Genomic DNA, 21007 nt, shown 5'->3' on the forward strand with positions numbered 1-21007 from the left:
ATCAAACTGCCATATTTCCTCCAATTAAAAAACTGCAAGCTCTGTTCTAAGAATATAAAGATTTAGAGAAATATTACCCACAGTGCCTTTGCAAAAATTAGGAAAACCCTGAAATTTAAATAACTTCAACAGCGTAAAGAAAGCAGAGTTACAATTAACAAAACTGAGTATCTGTACTTACCAAGAAGAACCTCGTTGCTTACAAAGCTGCAGGCATTCCAAATATTAATGTACAGCTATAGGGAAGGAAAAAAAACAGTCATATGAATTCTGAAACAAAGGTATTCTAGAGTTCAGAAAAATACTTACTCAATAGCCAATACCCTAGCACATACTGATCCCTTTAAAAGGTCAATTTACTCTGACAGTATTTCAATATTGAGGGTCCGCTGGCTGCTATCATCCCAATTAGCAATAGAGCCCCCCCGCCCAAACACATTTTGCATATCATCATCAAATTTCTCCATCATTTACTTATCCTTTGCCAAACAGAAGCCATCAGGAAGTTTACAGCTAGCTATTCCTTCTTTGGTGCACCAGATACTCAGAACAACCTGATTAACTAAGCAAGTGGACAATTTCACTACCAAACTTTATATATGTAATTCAAAATTCGAGGTACTCTCTGATATGTGGAGTAGAATGCATTACTGACGTGTCAAACCCATGGCATGGGTCAAACTGCATTTAACAGTGTACTTTCATGTATTCTTTCTTGTACATTATTGTGAATACAGGAACCTAGGGTGAAATAATAGACTCAAGATCCAGTGATCACAAATGCACAAGCACGTATGCTCACTATCCCTTCCAACGGATTGCTAAATATGAAAACAAGAGCTCCTGTTTTTTTTTTTGTTTTTCCTTTATCATTTTCCTTTTTTCCCCTTCCTCTGTTTCACCAAGTCACAGAAATTCTTAACTCCTCTCCCAACTTTTCAATTTGGCAGAAAATATTTTCAAGCAAATATATCTGAAATAGTCACAGATATCTTAACTGTAACCACCCTGCACCGAATCTAACACATCATCTTCTTCCTGTCATCCAACCATTCTTTAACTGAGGACAGAATCAGAAGGGGGGTGAGGGGGGCGGTGAAATCACAAAGGAAAAAATTTCAATTCTCTCATATCCAAGTACAAGAAGCAAGCCATACACAAAACCAAGAGCACCAAATCTGTGTCAAAGGGTCAAAATGCTTGAGCATTCTAGATTTGGAAGTGCATCAAATTCCTTCTGCAAAATAATTAGGTAAGACTGGGTTTCACAAAACTGAAGTCAGCATTTCTGCTGCAACATATAATTTCCACTAATACTAGTGGATTTCTGCTGTGATATCATGGTGGTCCAGATAAACTTTCTTCATAAGCCATCTTTTAGTACAGGTTATTTAAAATTTAAAACCTAGGTCTGATGTATCTAGTCACAGTGCCTTCAACAAGCCCAAATTACATATACACTCCAATTTAGTAAGCATGACTTTTCAAGATATATCTTGATAAGACCTGTGCTTTCTGAATATTTAAGACTATCTTTTAACTATTAAGAGACACAGAAACAATCTTCTTATATTTAGAAATAATTCCAACTGCCACAAAAAAGTAGCCTGAAAAATTAGGAAAAAATAAAGTGAACTGAGAAGAAACGTTTCTTCCATTGAAAAATTTCTTTCAACTTTAGATTCCTAACATCTCTATGGTTTTAGATCTTCCTGGTTAAGAAAGAACAAACTTAGCGTGAAGCATACGCTCAGGTACGAGTTAACATCTTACACAGTAAGAGGAAATTAAGAGTTCAAATGTGTTAACAACTAAAAAAAAAAAAAAAACCTGCAGGCTGCTCTAGCAATCTTAATCGTTTCTTATGAAAGCACTCAGCAGTCACGGTCTACGAATCACGACACAGTTCATCACATCAATCCATGTTGCAATGAGCATGCCATGCCCATCCGGCCATGCGAACAAACATGAGCTAAGATGCCAAAATGCAGTCCAGTCCTCATAGCAGAGGGAGCTGCATTTTGGTCATGTAAACTTTTAGTTTCTTCATCCACAAAGCCATTCCATTCCATATATGTAAGGCTCCTGCAGACTTCAGAAGAGTGACAGAAAACAGGCTACAAGCCACCGGAATTGTCCGGAGAAGCCTAATTTAGCCTGCAGACTGGGCACCCCAATACAGCTTCTCCTGCTAGTTTACCTGAACCAAAAAAAGAATATTACCGTTGTATAGAAACGCTGCATGATGCCAAATGCACTAGGTATTACTGTCCTCAGAAAGACCCTTCCAGCCTGCCCAATGGTCACCTATGGAGTCACATGGCCTTTTTGTAAAAAAGAATGAAACTGGAGAAGGAAAGAAGTGGACTGATTCTCACTCCTGTTCTATACTTCCTCAGATGCAGCAAGAAAAGAAACAGAACTCCTTGGATGAACTTATTTACAGTGGGACCACATTAAAATATTTTGTTCAGGTTGACTCTATTGAATAATCCAAAACAAGGTGCTAGCTGCTAGGAGAGTGGTCTTGCAAGACAGATGAGGAAAGGAACAACGCTTGGCATTAAAAACCTCATATAAACTCTGAAATTTGTAAGGACAGTAGGTTTCTTCTTATAAGAACATACCCTTTAAAAAAGGCAGGGCACAAGAATGTGGCTTCAAATTACCCAAGTACTGTCTGTTTGGTCACAGCATCGAGATTACTGAGTCTAATACCATTTTTCTATTGATATCAAAGCTTTAAAGCCAGTACAAATATTTAACTATTAAGTGACATTTAAGTATTATCTTCTACCTCACTTCTAAAAGGAGTACCTAGGTATTCCTAGAAAAGCCCTTGCTTAAGAGATTCCAGATGACCCCATCGTTACTGAATCATGATATTTACTACACTGTTTCTGAGTTTTAAGAAACAGTGACAGGAGGTGTGTGCAGCAGCACAGAAATTTAGTGTTTAAGGCTATCTAATGGCCAGCAAACTCTTCAGTTTGGACCAGATGTCCCATCTCCGGCTTTGAGGTTGCTCTGTATGTTCAAATGGTATACCATACGTTTATAGGAAATTGCTGAACCTAAGATTTTTCTCATCAGTGAGCACCAACATGTATTTTAGCTATCAGAGGAAAAGAACAAGACTGAAGATGGAAGGATTGAGTAGGAAAGCACAAAAAATTATCTAATAGCTGCAGTTGCTGTTATAATTGGACTTGGACTTCTGACTCTTAAAAGAAATGTACCCGAAAAAACATCTTTAGAAAGTTTTTGAGAACCATTTCCCACAGATAATTTAAATCACCTGAGGTACTGCCTGCTGCAAATCCGTTCAGCCATTGTTAGGATAGCCTATACTGACTGGCTGTAAACAATCAGACACAGCATTCTCAGTTTCATTACCTGATTGCTTCCTGACTGGGCAGGATCAAATGTACCCTAATTCTTCATAAAGGACTTGATATTTTGTTGATGAACACTGAACTTCAGTTAAAGAGAAACCTTGCAAGTTTCACTGCCATAAGCTTTAACAAAATCAGCTCTTCATTTAAGACAGACATGAAACAAACATCACATGAATGTGTTCCACACTGTAAGGAGGAAGCGATCCCCCAGTTTTACTACAGAAAGGAAGCAAAGGGGTACACTTAAAGGCTCCTTCTAGGCTCATCTCGCAGCTCAGAGACAGAACAGATAGCAGAAAAAAATTAGTGCATGTTTTTCAAGGTTGATGACAGCAATACTTACAAGATAAAGCTGCAATCTAGGCAGAGGACCTACATAAATACTAAGGACCAAGTCATTAGCATCTTCCGCTACAGTGAGGAATCATCTAACGTCTGGCGCATTTGCAACCTCTACTACGCTGCAGAATCATTTTAGATTTCAGCTTTAAGACTAACTAAAAACCCTAACTTAAACAATGGCAATGCCTTTCATGTCCCTAGGCTAAAGTTGCTCAGTTCTATAGTTGGAGCAGTAAAGATGTTTGAGATAATTTCCCTTATAGAAAGAGCAAGGCCAATCACTGCACTATTTGGAACCAGGGAATAATCTCTATTTCCTTGGGAGAGGAGTCCTAGAAGAAGAAACTTGTTTTGAAATTAGTGTTTTAACCTCAGCAATAAGAGCAGGAAAGCTCCCTAATGCCAACCTCATCAATACAAACAAACAAAAAAAAAAAACGCAGCACAAAAACACACCACACGTGGTACCTAGCTAAAAGCACAGACTGAGATAGTCGTACTTCCTTTGGACCAACTTCCTTTCGACCTGAAATGGAGTACTAGGACAGGCAAGGCAGACTTCAGCTGGCTGTATTCAAGCAAGGTTGGCCAGAAGTACTCAAGCCCAGTAAAAAACAGACAAAGGCTTGTCAGCAAATTAGCAAGACTCAAAAAACAGTAAATATTACATACTAACATGCACTATTTTCTGCCACATGCATCTGCAGTCAGTGAGAACGGCCACACTATACATCTACACACAAGTGATCAGTTAAATTTGGTGCTTCCATCCACCAAAAAATGCTTTTTACAAGAACACTGCCTGAAAAGCCACCAGTCCCAAGAAGTTTTTTGGAAGATATAGGTCATGCTACTACTGGCATTTTGACAGTAAGCACCAGATGACAGCACTTAGTCACTATTTCTTACCTGAAGAAAGTCTTTCTACAGGAAGCACAAGATAACAACCCTGTGGACAAGCAAGTAAGAAAAGTATGAAAATGATAAAAAAAATAAAACAAAGTAAAAAAAGAAAAGTAGACATGTAGAACTGCTGACAGAGCCGCTACAAACGCTCCACAAAACTTTTCAATATAAATGCAACAGTAAATCCAAAATATCTACAACTATTTTTTTTTTTTAAACCCTGCACCCACACAACTAGGCAAGAATCAAGAACACAGTTTAAATACTGAGCAAGGGCAACCACTTGCAGGGCTAAACAATAAACCCTCCCCCATGCACATTCTTTAGCTCAGCTCACAATGCTGTAGCCCAAGTGCTCACATCTGCACAGGACAGTGCCATATGGGCAGAAATGAGAAGTGGCAATATGGCTTTTCTATAACAGTGTTAGCTTATGTCAAGGTCTGACAAATTACAACCACAGACACCATTTAGTTTCCAGAGATGCAGTCACAGATCAAAGATACAGTTACACAAAACTTAACATCCCCTACAAATAAATTAGAGATCACACTCTTTCCTGAACAAGGGGGAGAATTTAGGTCAATATCATTGCCTAGGTGATCCAGGATGTACAAGAGCAAAAGAGTGGCTTCAGAGAACTTACCCAATTAAAAGTAAGAATTAATTATGCGCTTCTTAAGTTTCAGCCAAGACAGCACTGTTATGAGCAATTAATATTCTAGCCTCATTCCCAACTTGACCTTAATTAATTACCCTGGATTGCAGGCAAACAGATTTTACTCTCAGAACAATGAAGTAAAATTTTATTTCCATTTAGGAAACACTAACAAAGTTATCAGCCAGAACATAAACTGAACTCTCCCACAAGCTAACTTAAATCAAATAACAAGTCCAAGTCTTCTTCAACTACAGAACTATTAAGACACACAAAAATTGAAAAGAGAATCACACTATGAACGATCCTTGTCGTAACTCTTCTCACTTCACTTTTCTGGAAATAGGTCCTGTGAAGCATTCCTTACTCAGATACAAACAAATAAACAAACCTAGATCAAAAGCATTTCTGTTACATACTTTCTTAGCTATGACCTTCTGCACAGATGCCTACAAAAAGTTGTTTCAAGTTATTTATTAGTATAGTATTTTAACAAATAGGGTTTCATCTACTACAGCATACATTATTAAACTACCTACACTAACAGAAGGGAAGAAATATATTTTACCCAGTTTGTACTCATCCACACTCAAATATCCCTTTTGATCTGTTTTCACATGTTTAAATTAGAAACACTAGCTTGGGATCAAAGAAGCATTTCTAGCACTGGGAAGACTTCAAATAGGTAAAGGAGATGTAAAGGTTTCCCAAAATTGCACTGACAGCCTGCTTCAATTAACCAAGCCCTACAACCATTATACTATGCATGTGCACCTCAAGCCAACTGGTCCTATAATCCAGTTGTGGGGCAATAAGCCAGTATAGTGGAATTCAGATCTCCTAGGGAAAAAAAAAAAAAAAAAAAAAAACACAGCACCTCCCCATTCTGTATGTTAAACAGGTATGACACGAGGTAACTTTTGGATCATTGCAAGGACCTGTCTTTACCTCCCTTTTTAAAAGGCTTTCTGAAAGGAGAAAAACCAGAAGGAAGGAGATGCATTCCACACTTCTGCTGACACAAAAAGGCCAGAAACCTCCAGCTGACGGTACCACCTACAGAAATCAACACCTTGCAGGGCAGGTACCTTGCCCCGTGCAAGGTTGTTCCCGCTTCGTCCCCCGGGGCCCGGCGAGAAGCGGCCGCCGGCGCCCCCCCCGGGCCGCGCCAGCACCCGCCGGGAGCGCCCCGCGCCGCTTCCTGACGCGCCAGCAGCGCCGGCCTCCGCCAACGGCCCCCGCCGCCGCGCCCGCGCCCACCGGCCGACCACAGCCCGCGGCGACACCGCGCAGCCACCCGCCGCGGCCCCGCCCGCGCCCGCGCCCCGCCGCGGGATACGGCCCACCGCGGCGCCGCCCAGACCCGGCCGCCGCCGCCGCCGCCGCGGCCCCGCGCCGGCCCCGGCGCCGCTGCAAGGTCACTCGGCCGCCCCCGCCGGCCGGGCCCCGCCGCGCCTGCGCTCGGCGCGCACATACTCACCTGCCCGCGCCGGGCCGCGCAGCTCCGCGGGCGCCGGGAGGGAGCGCGCTCGGCCCGCGCCCCAGGCCCCCCCGGCCTCAGCGCCCCAGGCCGCGCCGCGCGGGGGCGTGAGCGCCGCCCGCCCGGCCACCCCGGGGGCCGCGGGCGCCATCGGGCCCGGACTGCGGCGGGGCCGCCCGGGAGGAGCCGCCCGCTCCGGCGCGACGCGGCGCGGCCCTTTGTGCGCGGGGACGCGTGCCACCCGCTCCGCGCCCGGCCTCCCTCCCCTCGCCTCGCCTCGCCTCGCCTCGCCCCGCCGCAGGGCCCGCAGCGCGGGGCAGGCGGCGCTGGCCCAGCCGGCCCCGGCCCGGCCCGCCCGGGCGCTGCCGCTCTCTTACCGAGGGATCTGTACGGGAAAAAGGGGTTAGAAAGGAGCTAAACCGCCGCCCGGGCCCCGCTCCGCGCGCCGAGCCCAGCGCCACCGACCGCGCAGCGCCACAAAATGGCCGCCACGGCTGCGGCGCCGCCAGCCGCCGCGAGGGAGGGGGCGGGGCCTGGCGGCAGGGGCGGGGCCGGATGCGGCGGGGCGGGGCCGCGGGGTGGGCGGGGCGGGAGGCGCCGCGGCCCCGTCGAATTTAGCTTGGCGCTGGGAATGGCGTCGTGGTCCCCCGAGGCCTGCCCGAGGAGAGGCCCTCCTCTGCTGGGCAGCTCTTCACGGGCGGGCCCGAAACCCTGCGCTGGCTCAGCAGCTCTCCATTGCAAGCTCCTCTTGTGTGCAAGAGGGCCACAAGCTCGGTCCCGGCAGCTAAAGTAGGGGAAAATGGCAGGAAAAAGCCATACTGCTGCATGAGAACGTGCCGGGCCCCGTTGCCAGGGGTCCGCAGGCGGGAACACACGGCATTTCGGGGGGTACAGTGAGAGCAGTGAAGTCCTTTGCTGACCGATCCCAGACGCTGGCTTGCAAGGAATAATTGGAGCCGCTCGTGTGCACAACTGGCAGCGCCACAAGCGCTTCCTTTCAGAGAAAGTGTAAAGGAAAAGACTTTTGTATTTTTCAGAGCTCCATAAAACACAGTGAAATATGAGCAAAAATGAAAGCAGACTGGCAGTCTGGGTCCACCATGAACTTCGCTGCTCAGATGGCTGGTTCAGCACCTCTCTGAGGTCTGTTTGTCTGCCTAAGCATAAAAACAGAAAAGGATTTAGGGAGGATGTAATCTGAGCAATGTAATGGCTCATAGAAGGGCGATCTTCGAATCAGGCTACTCAGGGCCTTATCCAGTTGAGTTTTGAGTATTTCCAAGGCAGCAGTTCCCCTGCCTCTTTGGGCCCCTGGCCCAGAGGGCCACTGCTCTCACGGGGAAAAGTTTTTCCTTTATGTCCAACTAGAATTTTCTTTTTTGCAGCTTGTGCCCCTTGCCTCTTGTCATGGCACACCTCCGAGGAGGGGCTGGTTGCGTCCTCTCTACAGCCCCCTGGAGGCAGAGAGACCGCTCTCAGATCCCCACGGAGCCTTCTCCAGGCTGAACACCTGCAGCTCCTCTGGCCTTGCCTCACGCCCACCAGCCTCTGAGCATCTTAGCAGCCATCCGCTGGACTTGGGCCTGTTTGGTGACGTCTCTTGCTCTGGAGGGCCGAAACCAGACACAGATAAGGTCTCACCAGTGCCAAGTACTGGGGAATTACCACTTCCCTCAACCTGCTGGCTACACTTTTGTACAGCTAGGGAGCTCTGCATTCTTCCATAGATACAGCATTTTACAGAGCCAATGAAAGAAAAAAAAAAAAAGAAGATGAAGAATTTGAGTTTTATGCTAGGTTAAAGCCAAAACCAAACTGATACAGAAGAGCAAAAATCTTTGCAGGCTGAAGTTCTCAACTGCAAATATTCCGGTATTTGTCACTGTGAGAGAATAACCTCTTCTGCTTCAGGTGATTTTCTCGAGATAATCCATCATTTTTGTGCTCAGCGGCCAAGCACAGACAAGTGCGTAATTGTTACCTATCGGCTGTTGGGAAAAAAAGAGTAACTGCTGTGGCCACGGTATGTGCAGCGAAGGGGATTAGCATGCAGTGAAATCTGTGGGTACTGACCGGCTCTGGAGGAGGGCAGGGGAGAGATTAGCCAGCCGCGACGACTGTTTCCTCCCGACAGCACACAGCAGCCTGCGGGGCACGTCTGGGTCCAAGCCCCCCTTATTAAAAGGGCTCATCATGGGGCAGAAACAATTCTGAAGTGATTAGTTAAATTAGTAAAGTTTTAGTCTATCATTAAATGTTTATAATTACTTCTATTACAAATTATTATTTCAGGGAGAAAAGCTGGAAAAAAATAATTTCCATCAGAAAGGAGTTGCTTTTCTTTTTTTTTTAATTTTCAGTTTACCAGAAAAGTCAAGTACTGGCATGCCCTGTCTCCCTGCCATGTATCGCCAGAGTGTGGGTTGGGTGCAAAGGAGTAAGTGGGCAAAGCACAATCCTGACTCTAAATGCCTTTCTGCTTTGTCTTCCTCCTCCCAAATACCCACAGAAAGTGCTGATGCTGCAAAAAATCTGGCTGCTCCGATGACATCAGCCTCACCCCAGCGCCCTGAGCAGCGCAGGATCCAGAGCGCACAAAGGTGGGTTTAAGGCAGAGTCGCCCCCCCCCCCCGCACTGTTTAGCTCCCTGCCCGCTTACGCTTCTCTAATAAAGCAGCGCTTGTGAGCTGTGCACTGGGAATTTGTGGAAGCAGAATGACTTACTATAAATACCATCACAGAAAAAAAAAATGTGGCAGAAAATTAAGCTTATGAGTTTGATTTTTTTTTTTTTTTAGCCTGGAAATCTTGTGTGTGGTTTAAACACTAAAGGTGTCTGGAGGCAGGAGAAAACAATTCAGAATGAATTAAAATAGGAAGCAGCTAAAAAGAAAAATCACTCCAAAGTTTTGAGGGAAATAGATTTTCTTTTTTTTTTTTTTTTTAACTCTCACTAAAATGTCAGTGTACTGCTTCTGTATTTGTTTTTTAAGAGCACTGTATTTCATTAAGGAGTTTTCATCATTTTAAAAAACACTGAATTTTGGAACATCTGTTATGAAAAGGTATATATCAGAAACCACTTCCTTCTCTGTAGAAGCGGGTCTTTCTAATCTCACTGTTTTTGAGCTGTGGGAAGTAATCCCTTGCTCTTTCGCCCTTTCACCCCCCCCCCTCCCCGAGAGCCGACTGCTCTTGGCAAGCCATGGAAATGGCTATGCCAGTTTGTGCTCTTTTTTTCCTCGTGGCTTGTCCAAGACTTAAGATTTAATATCTGATGTCGGCATTCATGGTTAACGCTGCCGGAAGCTCTCAAACGTTGGCCGTACCTGCCTGTTTGAGCTGACCACAGAGCGGCAGCCCTTCCCAGCAAACAACGCTTCCCTTGCACCGGCCGCTGCAGCGAAGGGCAGGGCTGCGTCTGCCGCGGGGCTGCCGCTGCCCAGCACAAACGGAGCAAGAGCTTCCGCTGCAGCACACCGGACTGAAGTACTCGTTTGCATCGCAGACAGATCCCAGGCCCTCTCCAAGAGAACCCGCTCAGCTAATCTGGGTCAGTTGGGATGCAATGTTTCCCCACACATCAAAGAAATCACTAAATATACCTGCAGGCAAATTAAGCTTTGTGGATCAATAATCCTTTGCTTGTCTTCTCTGGAAAGAGATCCTGTCCTCACTCGCACAATCTTTATTTTCATTTGACATCAGAGGTGGAATAAACCCACCCTGACTTACTGTCAGGGAGCAGCAGGATCAGGCTGCTCCGCCGGGACAGGCGAGCCGGAGCCAAGGTGATGGCAGGGCAGTGCCAGCCCTGGCATGGTGTAGCCTCTGTGCAGGAGGGTCCTGCAAGAGCAGGTCCAGGGTCAGCCAAGAGGCCAGATCATCAGTCAAATCAGGTCCAGGGTCAAGCCAGGAAGTTAGTCCTCAGTACAGGGGCAGAGGCCAGCTCAGTGAAGTCCATGGCCAGGCACATGCATGGCTAACACAGCTCAGGTAGAGGCCAGGGGTGAGGGCATGTGCTTAGACATGGCTCCCGAAGAAGAGGAAGATCCCAGAGAAGTTTCTTCCAGCTCTTTCCCTTCATGGCCAGCCATACAGAGCTGGCCTTGAGCACAGGCAGCTAAACTGGTGGAAAGTACACTCCAGGCCCTGCCACTTCCCTCGCCTGCAGGAGAGCTGAGCTTGTAGCCAGCCTCCCCATCTCTCAACAGAGAAAATCAGGCATGTGGCAAGGGCAAAACATCCAACCAGCCTCTTGCCTGTGCTTCAGCATGAGAGGAACTGTGCTGAGAAAATGCCTCTTGCATTGACTATAAAAGGAGGCTAAACCAGCTCCAGCAGAGCTGTCTGCAAGGCCAGCCTCTGCATCAGTTGGTGTCATCCCATGCAAAAGACACTCCCTTCCTCCTTGATGAGCTACCCAAGGGACCGGCACGGCAGCTGCGAGAGGGTGGCTCTGTGCCTGTAGAGGTTTATCTTTGCCTGCACAAGGGCCTCTGCCAGTGAGAGGCAGGGAGCCCCCAGCTGCCTTCTGCGCAGCCCACGCGGGGTCACTGCTGTCTGTATTATAGCAGCTCATCGGCAGCAGGGAAGCTGCCGCTCCCAGGGGTGCGGGAACCCTGAGCTCATCTACTGCCAGGCTGGGCTCCCCTCTCCCAGAGGGGACCTGGGACTGTCCCACAAGTGGATTTTGCAGAAAGTCTGCCCAGGGTGGGGATTAGATGAGGACCAGCACAGGTCAGTGGAGTTTTTACAGACTCAGCTGGGCATTGTCCCTGCCCTCTTACACCAAGGTGCATGCACCAGTCCAGTGTCCCGCTCTTCTCGCTGTGCCTCACCCCTGATCATACCTGCTTTCATTAGGGTGTTGCTGGAGGTCCCCTCAGGTCTGGCTGAACTCTGGGCCTGGTCCCAAGGTGCACATAGAGGTGGGGGAGGAGGGACTTGCCAAGTTAGTGCCCCTGCCTCACGGCTGCACTCCGTGTCTGGGCAGTTTATAGCTCAGGCTGGTTTCTCGCTCCTGCTTTATTGGCCAGAGCAGCTAGAGAGGCTGGGAACCCACTGCATATCTCCAGGGAAGGAAATCCACCCTCAACCTGTGTCCTCAGGCAGGGCAGGCACAGCCGCATCCATGGAGCGGTGTGGGGGAGACATGCAAACACATGGGCACTTCTGCGTCAACACACCTGGTCATGCGCTGTGCTGATCCATGGAGGGGGTGAGCTGTAGCCCCCCCCTTCATCTCCTCCTCCTCCTCCTCTTGGGGCCATCTGCCCCTCTGCGGTCCCTGGAGCAACGTGGTCTGGCTGTCCTGTGCTCTTCTGTGTATTTGTCCTGCCCTAAGAGTAAACAGGTAATGCAAAAAAGAGAGAGGGCCTGCTTCTTCTCCCCATCCCTGCCCTCCACAACCCCCCTGTGACCCTTGGCGGAGACCTGGTTGCTGCTGTTGCCTGTGATCTGAACAGGGTAAGGGCTGAGTTCAGAAAGCACCAGATTTTGCACAAGGCAGGATGGGGGAAATGGGGCTGGGAGTGGAGACAAGCTGGCGTAAGCTGTTAGCCCTTCTTTTGTAAACATAAACAAAATTAAACATAAACAAAATTTTGTTAGCTCAAACAGTATGTTAGTAAGACAACCCAAATATTGGATTTCTAAATTCCATTATGGATTTGGGCACTGGCGGCTGAGGTCCCACAGCCCCCTGTGTTTCTCCTTTTGATCGGTAGTTTGGCCTGGCAGCACCACGCTGGGGCCCATCTCATGCCTGAGCTCTGAGAACCAAGGAGCAGGGGGAGGCTGTTCGTCTCACCCGAGGGCTGGCGCCCCAAGAGGGAGGCCACCTCCCCAATAACAGCAGGTGGGGCATGCATTGGCATAGTGAGAAACCTCAGTTAAAACCTCCCATCTGCCTAAGAACACCTGAGCCCGCCCATCCAGCTCCCCAGGGACCCCTGAACAGCAGAAACCAAATATTTATGCTCTCGCTTCGCTCCTGTTTTCACAGAAAACCTCCATATTCCACCTCATATTTTCACACCTCCGTATTCCTTCCACAGATAGCCAGTGGAGAAGGCAACCCCCAGGGAAGGGAGACATGAGCTCCATTTACTGCGCCAGTAAACATTAAACACTTCAGACAAAGTAGAACAGCTTTGATGGTGAGACTGAGGAAGTTGCAGGTGGAGGCTGGTGTCAGGAGAAGCCCTGGGAGATGCAGGTTCAAACCTTTGCAAGTTGGGGGGAGTCTTGAACTGGCATCCGATGCTTTGAAAGGAAAACTCCAGCTGACGAGCTACTTGATGCTGCAACGTTTCCCAGAAGGTTTCCCTCATGGCCACCTGGAAGTACTCAACTCCAGCAGGGTTGGCAAGGGACAATGAAGAACGTGCTGCTTCCCTGAGGCCAGGGCTTGGCCCCATCTCTCTCCTCCAGCTTGAGGTAGTCCCCCAGCCACCTGCACCCAGACCTAGTTCTCTCCACCATTAACTGCAGGTGACAAATGTTACAGGACAACAGGAGCTCTAAAAGTGGCAACACTCAGCAGCTAAAACATCTTTATCTTATCCTAGATGATCTTCCTGCAAGCAATTTATGGGTGTGCCAGAGACTGAGCCTGGCTCTCCAGAGCCCCAGCTCAGTGCTGTCTCCACTGGATTAGCCTAATGAGGATTAGGCTAAAAACCAGCCTCCCATTGCCCTGGATTTTTTAGGGAGGCGATGCAGCCCTCGGGCACCTTTGCTTTGAGGGAGAATATCTCAGGTGAGCCAGGAGGAGAGACCCCTCACATTTACAAGGGGAGGAGAGACCACAGAAAGCTCCTCTACCAGTAAGGGTGGTGGGTGAGCAAGATGGGTGGCTTCATGGTTGCCGCCTACAATAAAACACCAGAGAAGCCCAAAATCCACCCATGTTTCCCTGACAGCTGCCCAGCCTCTTCAGGAGCTGAGGTGGAGTGTGGACTGCAGAGTTGGGGGTACTGTATCCATCAGCTACCCTGCTGCAATCAGTAGCTCGGAGAATTGCTTTTACTTTTTCTGTGTGCAGATTCAGAGGATGCCACAACAGAAACAGCAGAAGGCATATGCCAGACTCTGTTCTTGGGCTGAGCAAAGGCTAAATGTAAAACTGTTGGCGACTCAACACCACTGGCAAGTGTTTAGCACTGCAAGAGAGCTGGCCCTGCTGGAGCACAACACCCTTCCCCAGGCTTTTGGAACCAGTGGCAGGTCTCAGACAAGCTGCAGGTGTCTCCTCTCTACAGCGTGTGGAAGCCAAGTGAGCCATGTCCCAAGCTGTGGTTTGACACTGGGTCTTCTTACTGCACTGCTGGTGAAAGCTGCGCACAAACCACAGGCTTGTTATGAGCTGAGATGCTAGTCTGGCCCTTTATTTTTTAAACAGCCCAGGTAATGAGACAGACCAAGGTGACTGCAGGCAGAGCCAGGACTGAGCCCAGGCCTCCGAGCCTGTGCTCAGGCATTTGATTTGTGGACTTTTTTGATTTGGCCAAAATCAGCTCATTTCACAGCAAAACCTTGGGGAACACACAGACATTAGGCTTCAGCCATTCAACTAGGAAACGTTAAGACACCTTAACCATGAAGTTAAGACACTATTGTTCTTCCTCCTCCTGCTCACTTGTCATTACTCTTGTCCTGAAGGTTGCAGGCCTCCTCTCTGTCTCTCCTGCCATCAGGGTTGGTGTGAAGACCCAGTGAATTGGCTAGTGCAGGCTGTCTTAAACTGCTGGTGAAGTGACTGGAACAGCCCTGACTGGCTTTGCCTGAAGTGCACTGCCCTTTCCCATGGCCCCCAGGGCAGCAATCACCTCCGGAGTATCTACAGCACCAGGGAGAGAGACCCAGAGCGGTAAATCTTCACCACCTGGCTGGAGAGACATGGCAACACTTGCTCAACACAGCTATCTGGTCCCACAGCAGACTGCAACCACCAATGCATACTGCGCCTAGATCACCTCTTGGGGTGGGGATGGAGGAAAGATCCAGAGAACCTCTGGCTCTGGAACATGAGAAATGTCCTAGGTAGGTCTGCCTTACAGCCTATCGAGCCACGTCTCCAACAACAGGAGCGACTATGCAGGGGGAAGCATGTGTGCACGGCCACCTTCCGCAGTCCATTTGCAGCATGCACAGCTGCTGGACTAGAGTTATTAGCAGTACATCCCTGCCTCATCCTCTGACTACCCATTTATGGACCTGCTGCCCATAAATTTGTCTAAACCAATTTTGACCCTGCTGATACCCTCTGCTTCGCCACATCCCAGGGCATTCCAGAAGTTCATTGCTCCTGTGTAAAGAATTGTTTTCCATTATCTGTTTTAACCTGATCTCTTACTAGTTTCATTGAGTGCCCCTTAGTAGCTGCCTGAGATCTAAGAACAACAAAAATAGCCCTCAGCTTGGTTTCCAAGTGCTTACATCATGCTGATTCCTAAATGTTATTCATGAACACTGACATTCATGCTGAAATCCACAGCTTCAGGCAGGCTTGATCATGCTCCAGAAATTCACAAAAAAGACAAGGGACAACCATGAAGATTATATTTATTATTATAACAGAAGAGAGGCTGCTTTACTGATTCATATTTACAAATCTGTTGGCAAAAAAAGAAAATAATATCCAGTGTAATTTCTTAGCCTATTTTACAGCCCTGGCAAGAAGCATTCATTTGCAATAGCAGCAAACGCCTATGGGTTGATTGCTTGCTACAGCTAAGTGCAAGGAATAGCATGGATCACCTACACGGTGGCTGACTGCAGGCCAGGCCCAGACACAGGCACATGCATCTGCAGCCCAAAGAAGGGGGGAGGCACCACACAGCTGCTCCAGCCCATGCGGGGCCAGCACATGGCACCCCGAGCCTCTTCAACAGTTCAAATTTCAACAAAACATGGCCAAGCTGGTAACCCCCCTGCTGCCTCTACATTTCTGGGAATGTAGCCCTGCATCCTAGGTATAAATTGTACAAGGCTTCAGAAGGCCAATGAGCTGAGCGCTGGGACGGGATGAACGTGTGAAGCAGATACTGGCTCATTTTTGTTGGCATGTTTGACAGAGCTAATCCTGACAAAGAAGCAAGATTTCCTGGCCCAATGGACCACAGAAGGATCTGGTACAATCAGGGGAGCCACAGTACCTGGTTCAGCTGGGCACAAACTGAACTCCTGCCAAAGAGTCCATCAGAGCAAACCTTTGCTCGGGAAACCCCCATTTACACACACTGAAATGCCAGCAGGTGCAAGGCACTACTCTACATATGGCACCTTGGGCCTGACCCTTTGGTTCAGGCATCAACCTTTAAACCTGACTGCTGGCAGGGCTGAGCTCCCCACTGCAATCAGGAGAGGGTGATCTCATGTCCCCACTTGACATGGGATGTAGAAATATAAATGCAACTTTGCATGCTACCAGCAGACTTGGGATTGTTCATACAATGCTAACACACAACTTTGGCCTTGCAGCAGACCTGCCTCCAGCAGAGAAAATGCTTCAGAGGAAAAGAAGAGTCACACCAAGATACCACAGAATTTGAAGCTGCTGCTTGCTAAAGAACATGCAACAGTATCTGGAGGCTGTGGGGAGACCTGTGCACTGCCTCCGAAAGACACTCTCCTTGCCGTGTCTATGTTCTTGGTGGCATGCAGAAAGCCCCAGGCATTTAATAGCAAATGAGGAAACCGAGCTGCCTGGCTGGCACCATCCCTATGCAGGCTCCACAGCCCATCAGCTGCTCAGACCTGCCTCTTCCCTTCCCTTTCCTTCCCGACCCCTCTGCAACTCCAGTGGGAATTTGCTAGGAAGGACACGGGTGCCACTGTTGACTCCAGGCAGCGTCATTTCACAAGCAGGTGGGAAAGCTACTGCTCTGCCTGGAAAGGCAATCTGAGCACAACAGAGCTTCTTACTGTCAAAGGTCTTTCTCGCTGTGTCCAGGCCTGGGACAAACCAGGAGGGTGGGCAAAGCCAGTATTCAGTTCCTGGCAGAGCTCTCTGTACAGGTCCTGGCTGGGGCTGGCCAAACCCAGCAGAGTCCCGACATGCTCGTATACCTGGTGCCAGGAAGGGAGGGTGCAGGAGCTATGGAGGCTGCTCTGAGCTCTACCGGCACATTCCCAGCTGCTCGGTGTCAGCTCATACAGACTGTGTAACAAGGGCCTGGCAGAAAGGAGCTGCGAGGCTGGCTGGGGTTACCCCTTCAAGGAGCTGGCCTTTTTGCCAAAGAGGCTGTCACATCTGTTTGATCCCAGTGCATGGCCCTTCCCTTGTCCCCAGGCCCCACAGGGTGGGTGGGTGCTGGTTTAGCTCAGCAGAGGGCTGGTCCAGCTCAGCACAGGGCTTGCCTGTCCTGCACACTGACCCATCCTCAAGCAGCCACAGGAGCTGTGCACCTCCAAGGCCACCTAAAATTGAAGGTGAAACAGATGTTGCAGTATGAGGTTCCAGCCGTGGGATGTCTGCCTGTCCAGCCACCCAGTAGCAGAGGCTCAAAGACCCTGCACCTTCACAACCCTCTTCCAACAGCATCAAGGGGCACCAGAACTACCCTGAAACTCCCAGCCAACAGTCTGCAGTGGTGAACGAGGCTGACTCCATACCAGTGGAGTTATCCCCAGTATTTCCTGCAGGACCACCTCATGCCACAGCATGGGAGTGATGTTCTCCTACCTGAAGTCAACTCTGTCCCCAGAAGAGAGACGGGAGAGTCTCACTGCCCCAGGTAGCAGTTTCTCATGGATGTCACAGCCCTGTCAAGGAGCAAGTAGTCCTGCAGCTCTGAAGAGGAGGGCTGCCCCGCCTCTGACATACACAAGAGGGCCAGGAACCACTGAATCTGGCCTGGCATGTCCAAGGACTTCTTGGTCCTATTGCAGAACAGCCCAAGCTTTCCAGGGTTGTCTAGTCCCTGTCCTCGAGGTCATATGTTGGGGGATGCGCGGGGCTAACCCAGAGTGTGACAACAGCAAGGACAATGGAAGAAATCTAAATGGAGGGGAGAAGACATCGGACACCCAGTGACTCCCCAGACCAGCGTCCTATACCGCAGGGCCAGCGCCTCAAACCAGTCCTTTGATGAAGCTTGTGTCTAAGTGCACTATCAGCATGCGAAGGAAGGACATTTCCTTGCGTGTGTTCTCAAAGATAATCCGAGGGTCATCAGACTGACAACGCAGGCAGTTGGGGGCCATCACCATGGCCAGGTTGTTCACATCCATCTTTGTTCTGCCCACATTCGATGGCTGAGCAAAGATCTGCAGGCAATAAGGGGAGGTTCAGCTGGAGCAGTGGAAAAAGACAAGAGACTCCAAACATGCGGCCCAACAAAAGGTACAAGAGCGGTAGAGGTGTGGCCTCCCTAAAGAGAAATGCCCCAACAGCCACCCTCATAGGGGAAGGCCTCTGCGCTCTGCCACAGCTGATGGTGCGGGAGCTTCTGCAGACAGGGAATGTCTTGCAGTTCCCAAGCTGTCCCTTTGTGACCAGCCCTGCCCACAGTCCACAAGACCAGGAACCAACACAGTTTATAGCTCCCATAAGGGACAAGGCCAGCAGATCCTATCCCCACTGCCATTCAATCCCACTTTAAATACAGGTGAGAGATCCTAAAATTCAGCTAATGGCACACCGTAACTGTCCCACTAGCTGGGCGCCTTGTGCACCAGGCTCCTGGCCGGCAGTGGAGGAGCGCAGGACTGCGGGGGCTGCCTACCTGCAGGAAGTGTATGAGGTAACACAGGACCAGTCTGTTGAGCTCTGGCAAAAGCTGCACCACGGCCACAGCAGCGTCGGGGTTCTCGTAGTTGCTGATGCACTCTTTGTAGAACTGCTGGGGGATTACGGGCTCCTCTAGCTCCCGATACCACAGCTTGAGAAGAGAGGCTGGGCAGAAAGCAAGGTGCATGAGAAAAGAGCTCTGGTCAACTCCCCGCTGCGTTTGGGCGCAGGACAAGGCCACGGAGCTGTGTCTTTGGCTACATGCCACAGTCTGAGAGCAACAGCTCAGCAAGCCAAGCCACATCATGCTCAGTAAGGCTGCAGAACGGGGTGAGGAGGCAGCACAGAACGTCACCAGTGCTGCTTGTGTGAAAGGAAAATGGGCTCTTTCTTGCCGCACTGCTGCCAATGCTAACAAATGCAGGCACATCTCAGGTGTCACTGATAAGAAAGGCTCTCTTCCACCTTTTTTGCAGAGACAAATTTGACAGCAAGACTGAACACCTCAGGAACCAGATGACAGAGAAAGGTTATGTTTCACCTTATCTGAGTCCTGGCTTTGAAATTCTTGGACAGGCAAAATAGCTGCTTAGCGGGAAATGCTGGCTCTTATCTACCTGCTTCGCCAGGAAGCAGCTCCGAGGCTGCCTAAAGGAAAGGGTGAATCAGAGACTTCCGGAGAAAGAGTGCTGCTCCTGAACACTCGCAGCCACTCTGCATGCTGTCCGGCTCGCACCGCCTAGCTCTGACAGGGACAGCCGGAGGCAGCGATCCCCATCGCCTCAACGCTTTACTGCGGGCAGTACTTGGGGACGCAAAAGAAAGGCAAAGAATAAGAAGCCCTGTTGGTGAAGACAGCTTTGCCCACCCCGCTGAGTGCAGCGCTGTGTACCCGTCCCCAAACAGTGGCACGTCTCCTGGGCTGCTCCCTTCCCGTCCCCTCAGCATCGTACCATGGCTGAGGCCATGCCACAAGCGCGCAGCGTTCCCATACCTGGGATGTTGGGGTCACTGAGGCCACTTGGGATTCTCCACTGATCCACTTGCAGTTTCAATGCATTGACTTCATCTATGTCACCAGGTATCCTGCAGACAGAGACACAGCAAGGGTGCTTCAGAGAGCACACACACTGCCGGAGTGGCAGCTGGCCAGCACACCATGGCTCCGAGACTGCTCCTGGGGTCCCGTGGAGAAGAGAGCATGTGCCAGCAGCTACAGAAGCAGGTCCTCGGAAAGAACGTGTCGTTTGTTTCTAGATACAGCTTCAAAATGGGGATAGTAGAAACGCTTGTCCCATTCCCACTGACTCAGACACCAACTGTCATTTTGTCCTCCAGAGAGATTATTTTCTGTAACTGCGCCTCTCTGTGGCATTCTCAGCCTAGAGATATGGACTACTCTGGCTAAGTAGAAATCAGTCAAGGCAAAGTCAGGTCTTTTGCTGGTTACCTTAAATCAAGTGTAACAGTTAACAAATTAACAAAAATCTTAAAAAAAAAACCCAAAAAACAAAAACACAGAACCCCTATACTGACCATATGGATTCTTCGTCTCTCTTGAATCCTCATGTGGTCACCCAGGAGCAGAATACCCTGAGTTTTGTCCATCATCAAGGCTGAAGTGTTGCATTTGATGAACTAGTGTTAGTTGACAGATTGTCATCTTTTCATAATTACATTCAGTCACTGGAGGGTGCTCCAATTGGCCCCTGGTCTGCCCTTCAGCAGGGAGATTGCATACATGATAATTACCTTTAACTCCTTCTCAAGTGTTTATTACCCATTGCAAGCAGGCAAAAGAGCAGCAAACCTACATTTAGGGCTACTGCATTAAGTGCAACGCAAGCTACTTGGGACATGCTCCACCCTTGCAGCTGTCACTGAAGTCCTTGACACTCAGTAAAGCACTCAGAACGCCTCTGCAGGGAGAAGATAGGGAGGAGAGGCAGGCAGAGCATTGCCATCCAGGGCCTTTGACCCACCAAACTCCAGGAGGGAAGGAGTTGGCCCCTCAGCCTCACACCTGGGAACTCTTTGCCCAGGAAGGTGTCTGCAACATTCAGTCCTTTGCAGAGCAAAGCAAGGCATAGAGGAAGAGGTGCAGCCCATTAAATCCACCTGCCTGGGATTCGGGATCCCCGGTCTCAGCCCCAGGCCTGGTTTAGATCAATGATACAAGCCTAAACCACTGTGCTGGGGCAAGACTTCTTTGGCCTCTTCTGTTGAATCCATTCTCTTTGTACGAGACGTTCAGCTCTTCACACTGACCAAACACAGTGAACAATTCATTCTTTTGGAAGATGCTCCACCACAAGCTGAGCGATGACCTGGTTCCACGGATGAGACAGGCAGAGGGATGTCTCCTCCATGTGATGGGACTAACCCCCTGCAGGCTCACTTGTGAATAGGTAGGCCTATGGCAACTACCTACCTGGAGGGCAGAGCAGGGTAGCAGCTCCCCATAGAGGAAGAGCATTGGGTGACAA

At 49.3% G+C, this 21007-nt stretch overlaps 2 protein-coding genes across 22 annotated transcripts in view; both read right to left on the minus strand.

The window, feature by feature from the left end:
- Positions 1-7307, minus strand: part of PHF20 (PHD finger protein 20) — an 81414-nt gene extending 74107 nt beyond the window's left edge. For 7 of the 19 annotated variants that reach the window (XM_068912032.1, XM_068912037.1, XM_068912030.1 and 4 more), the window contains exons 1-3: positions 7162-7300; positions 4650-4689; positions 182-236 (exon numbers count right to left, since the gene is read on the minus strand). The gene's annotated coding sequence lies outside the window, so the exon portion shown is untranslated. Of the gene's footprint in view, positions 1-181; positions 237-4649; positions 4690-7161 lie in introns of all 19 variants that reach the window. The other 12 variants (XM_068912038.1, XM_068912035.1, XM_068912034.1 and 9 more) reach the window with 4 other exon arrangements.
- Positions 7308-15335: 8028 nt separating this feature from the next.
- The window catches only part of LOC104146936 (rho GTPase-activating protein 39), a 67677-nt gene continuing 62005 nt past the window's right edge, over positions 15336-21007 (minus strand). For all 3 annotated transcript variants that reach the window (XM_068912330.1, XM_068912328.1, XM_068912327.1), the window contains 3 exons: positions 19516-19607; positions 18517-18686; positions 15336-18058 (listed from right to left, as the gene is read on the minus strand). In XM_068912330.1, the coding sequence (XP_068768431.1) occupies positions 17864-18058; positions 18517-18686; positions 19516-19607 (457 nt within the window). In that variant the 3' untranslated portion in view covers positions 15336-17863. The remainder of the gene's footprint in view (positions 18059-18516; positions 18687-19515; positions 19608-21007) is intronic.

The sequence above is a fragment of the Struthio camelus genome, chromosome 18 (assembly GCF_040807025.1).
Source record: "Struthio camelus isolate bStrCam1 chromosome 18, bStrCam1.hap1, whole genome shotgun sequence".
NCBI lineage: Eukaryota > Metazoa > Chordata > Aves > Struthioniformes > Struthionidae > Struthio > Struthio camelus.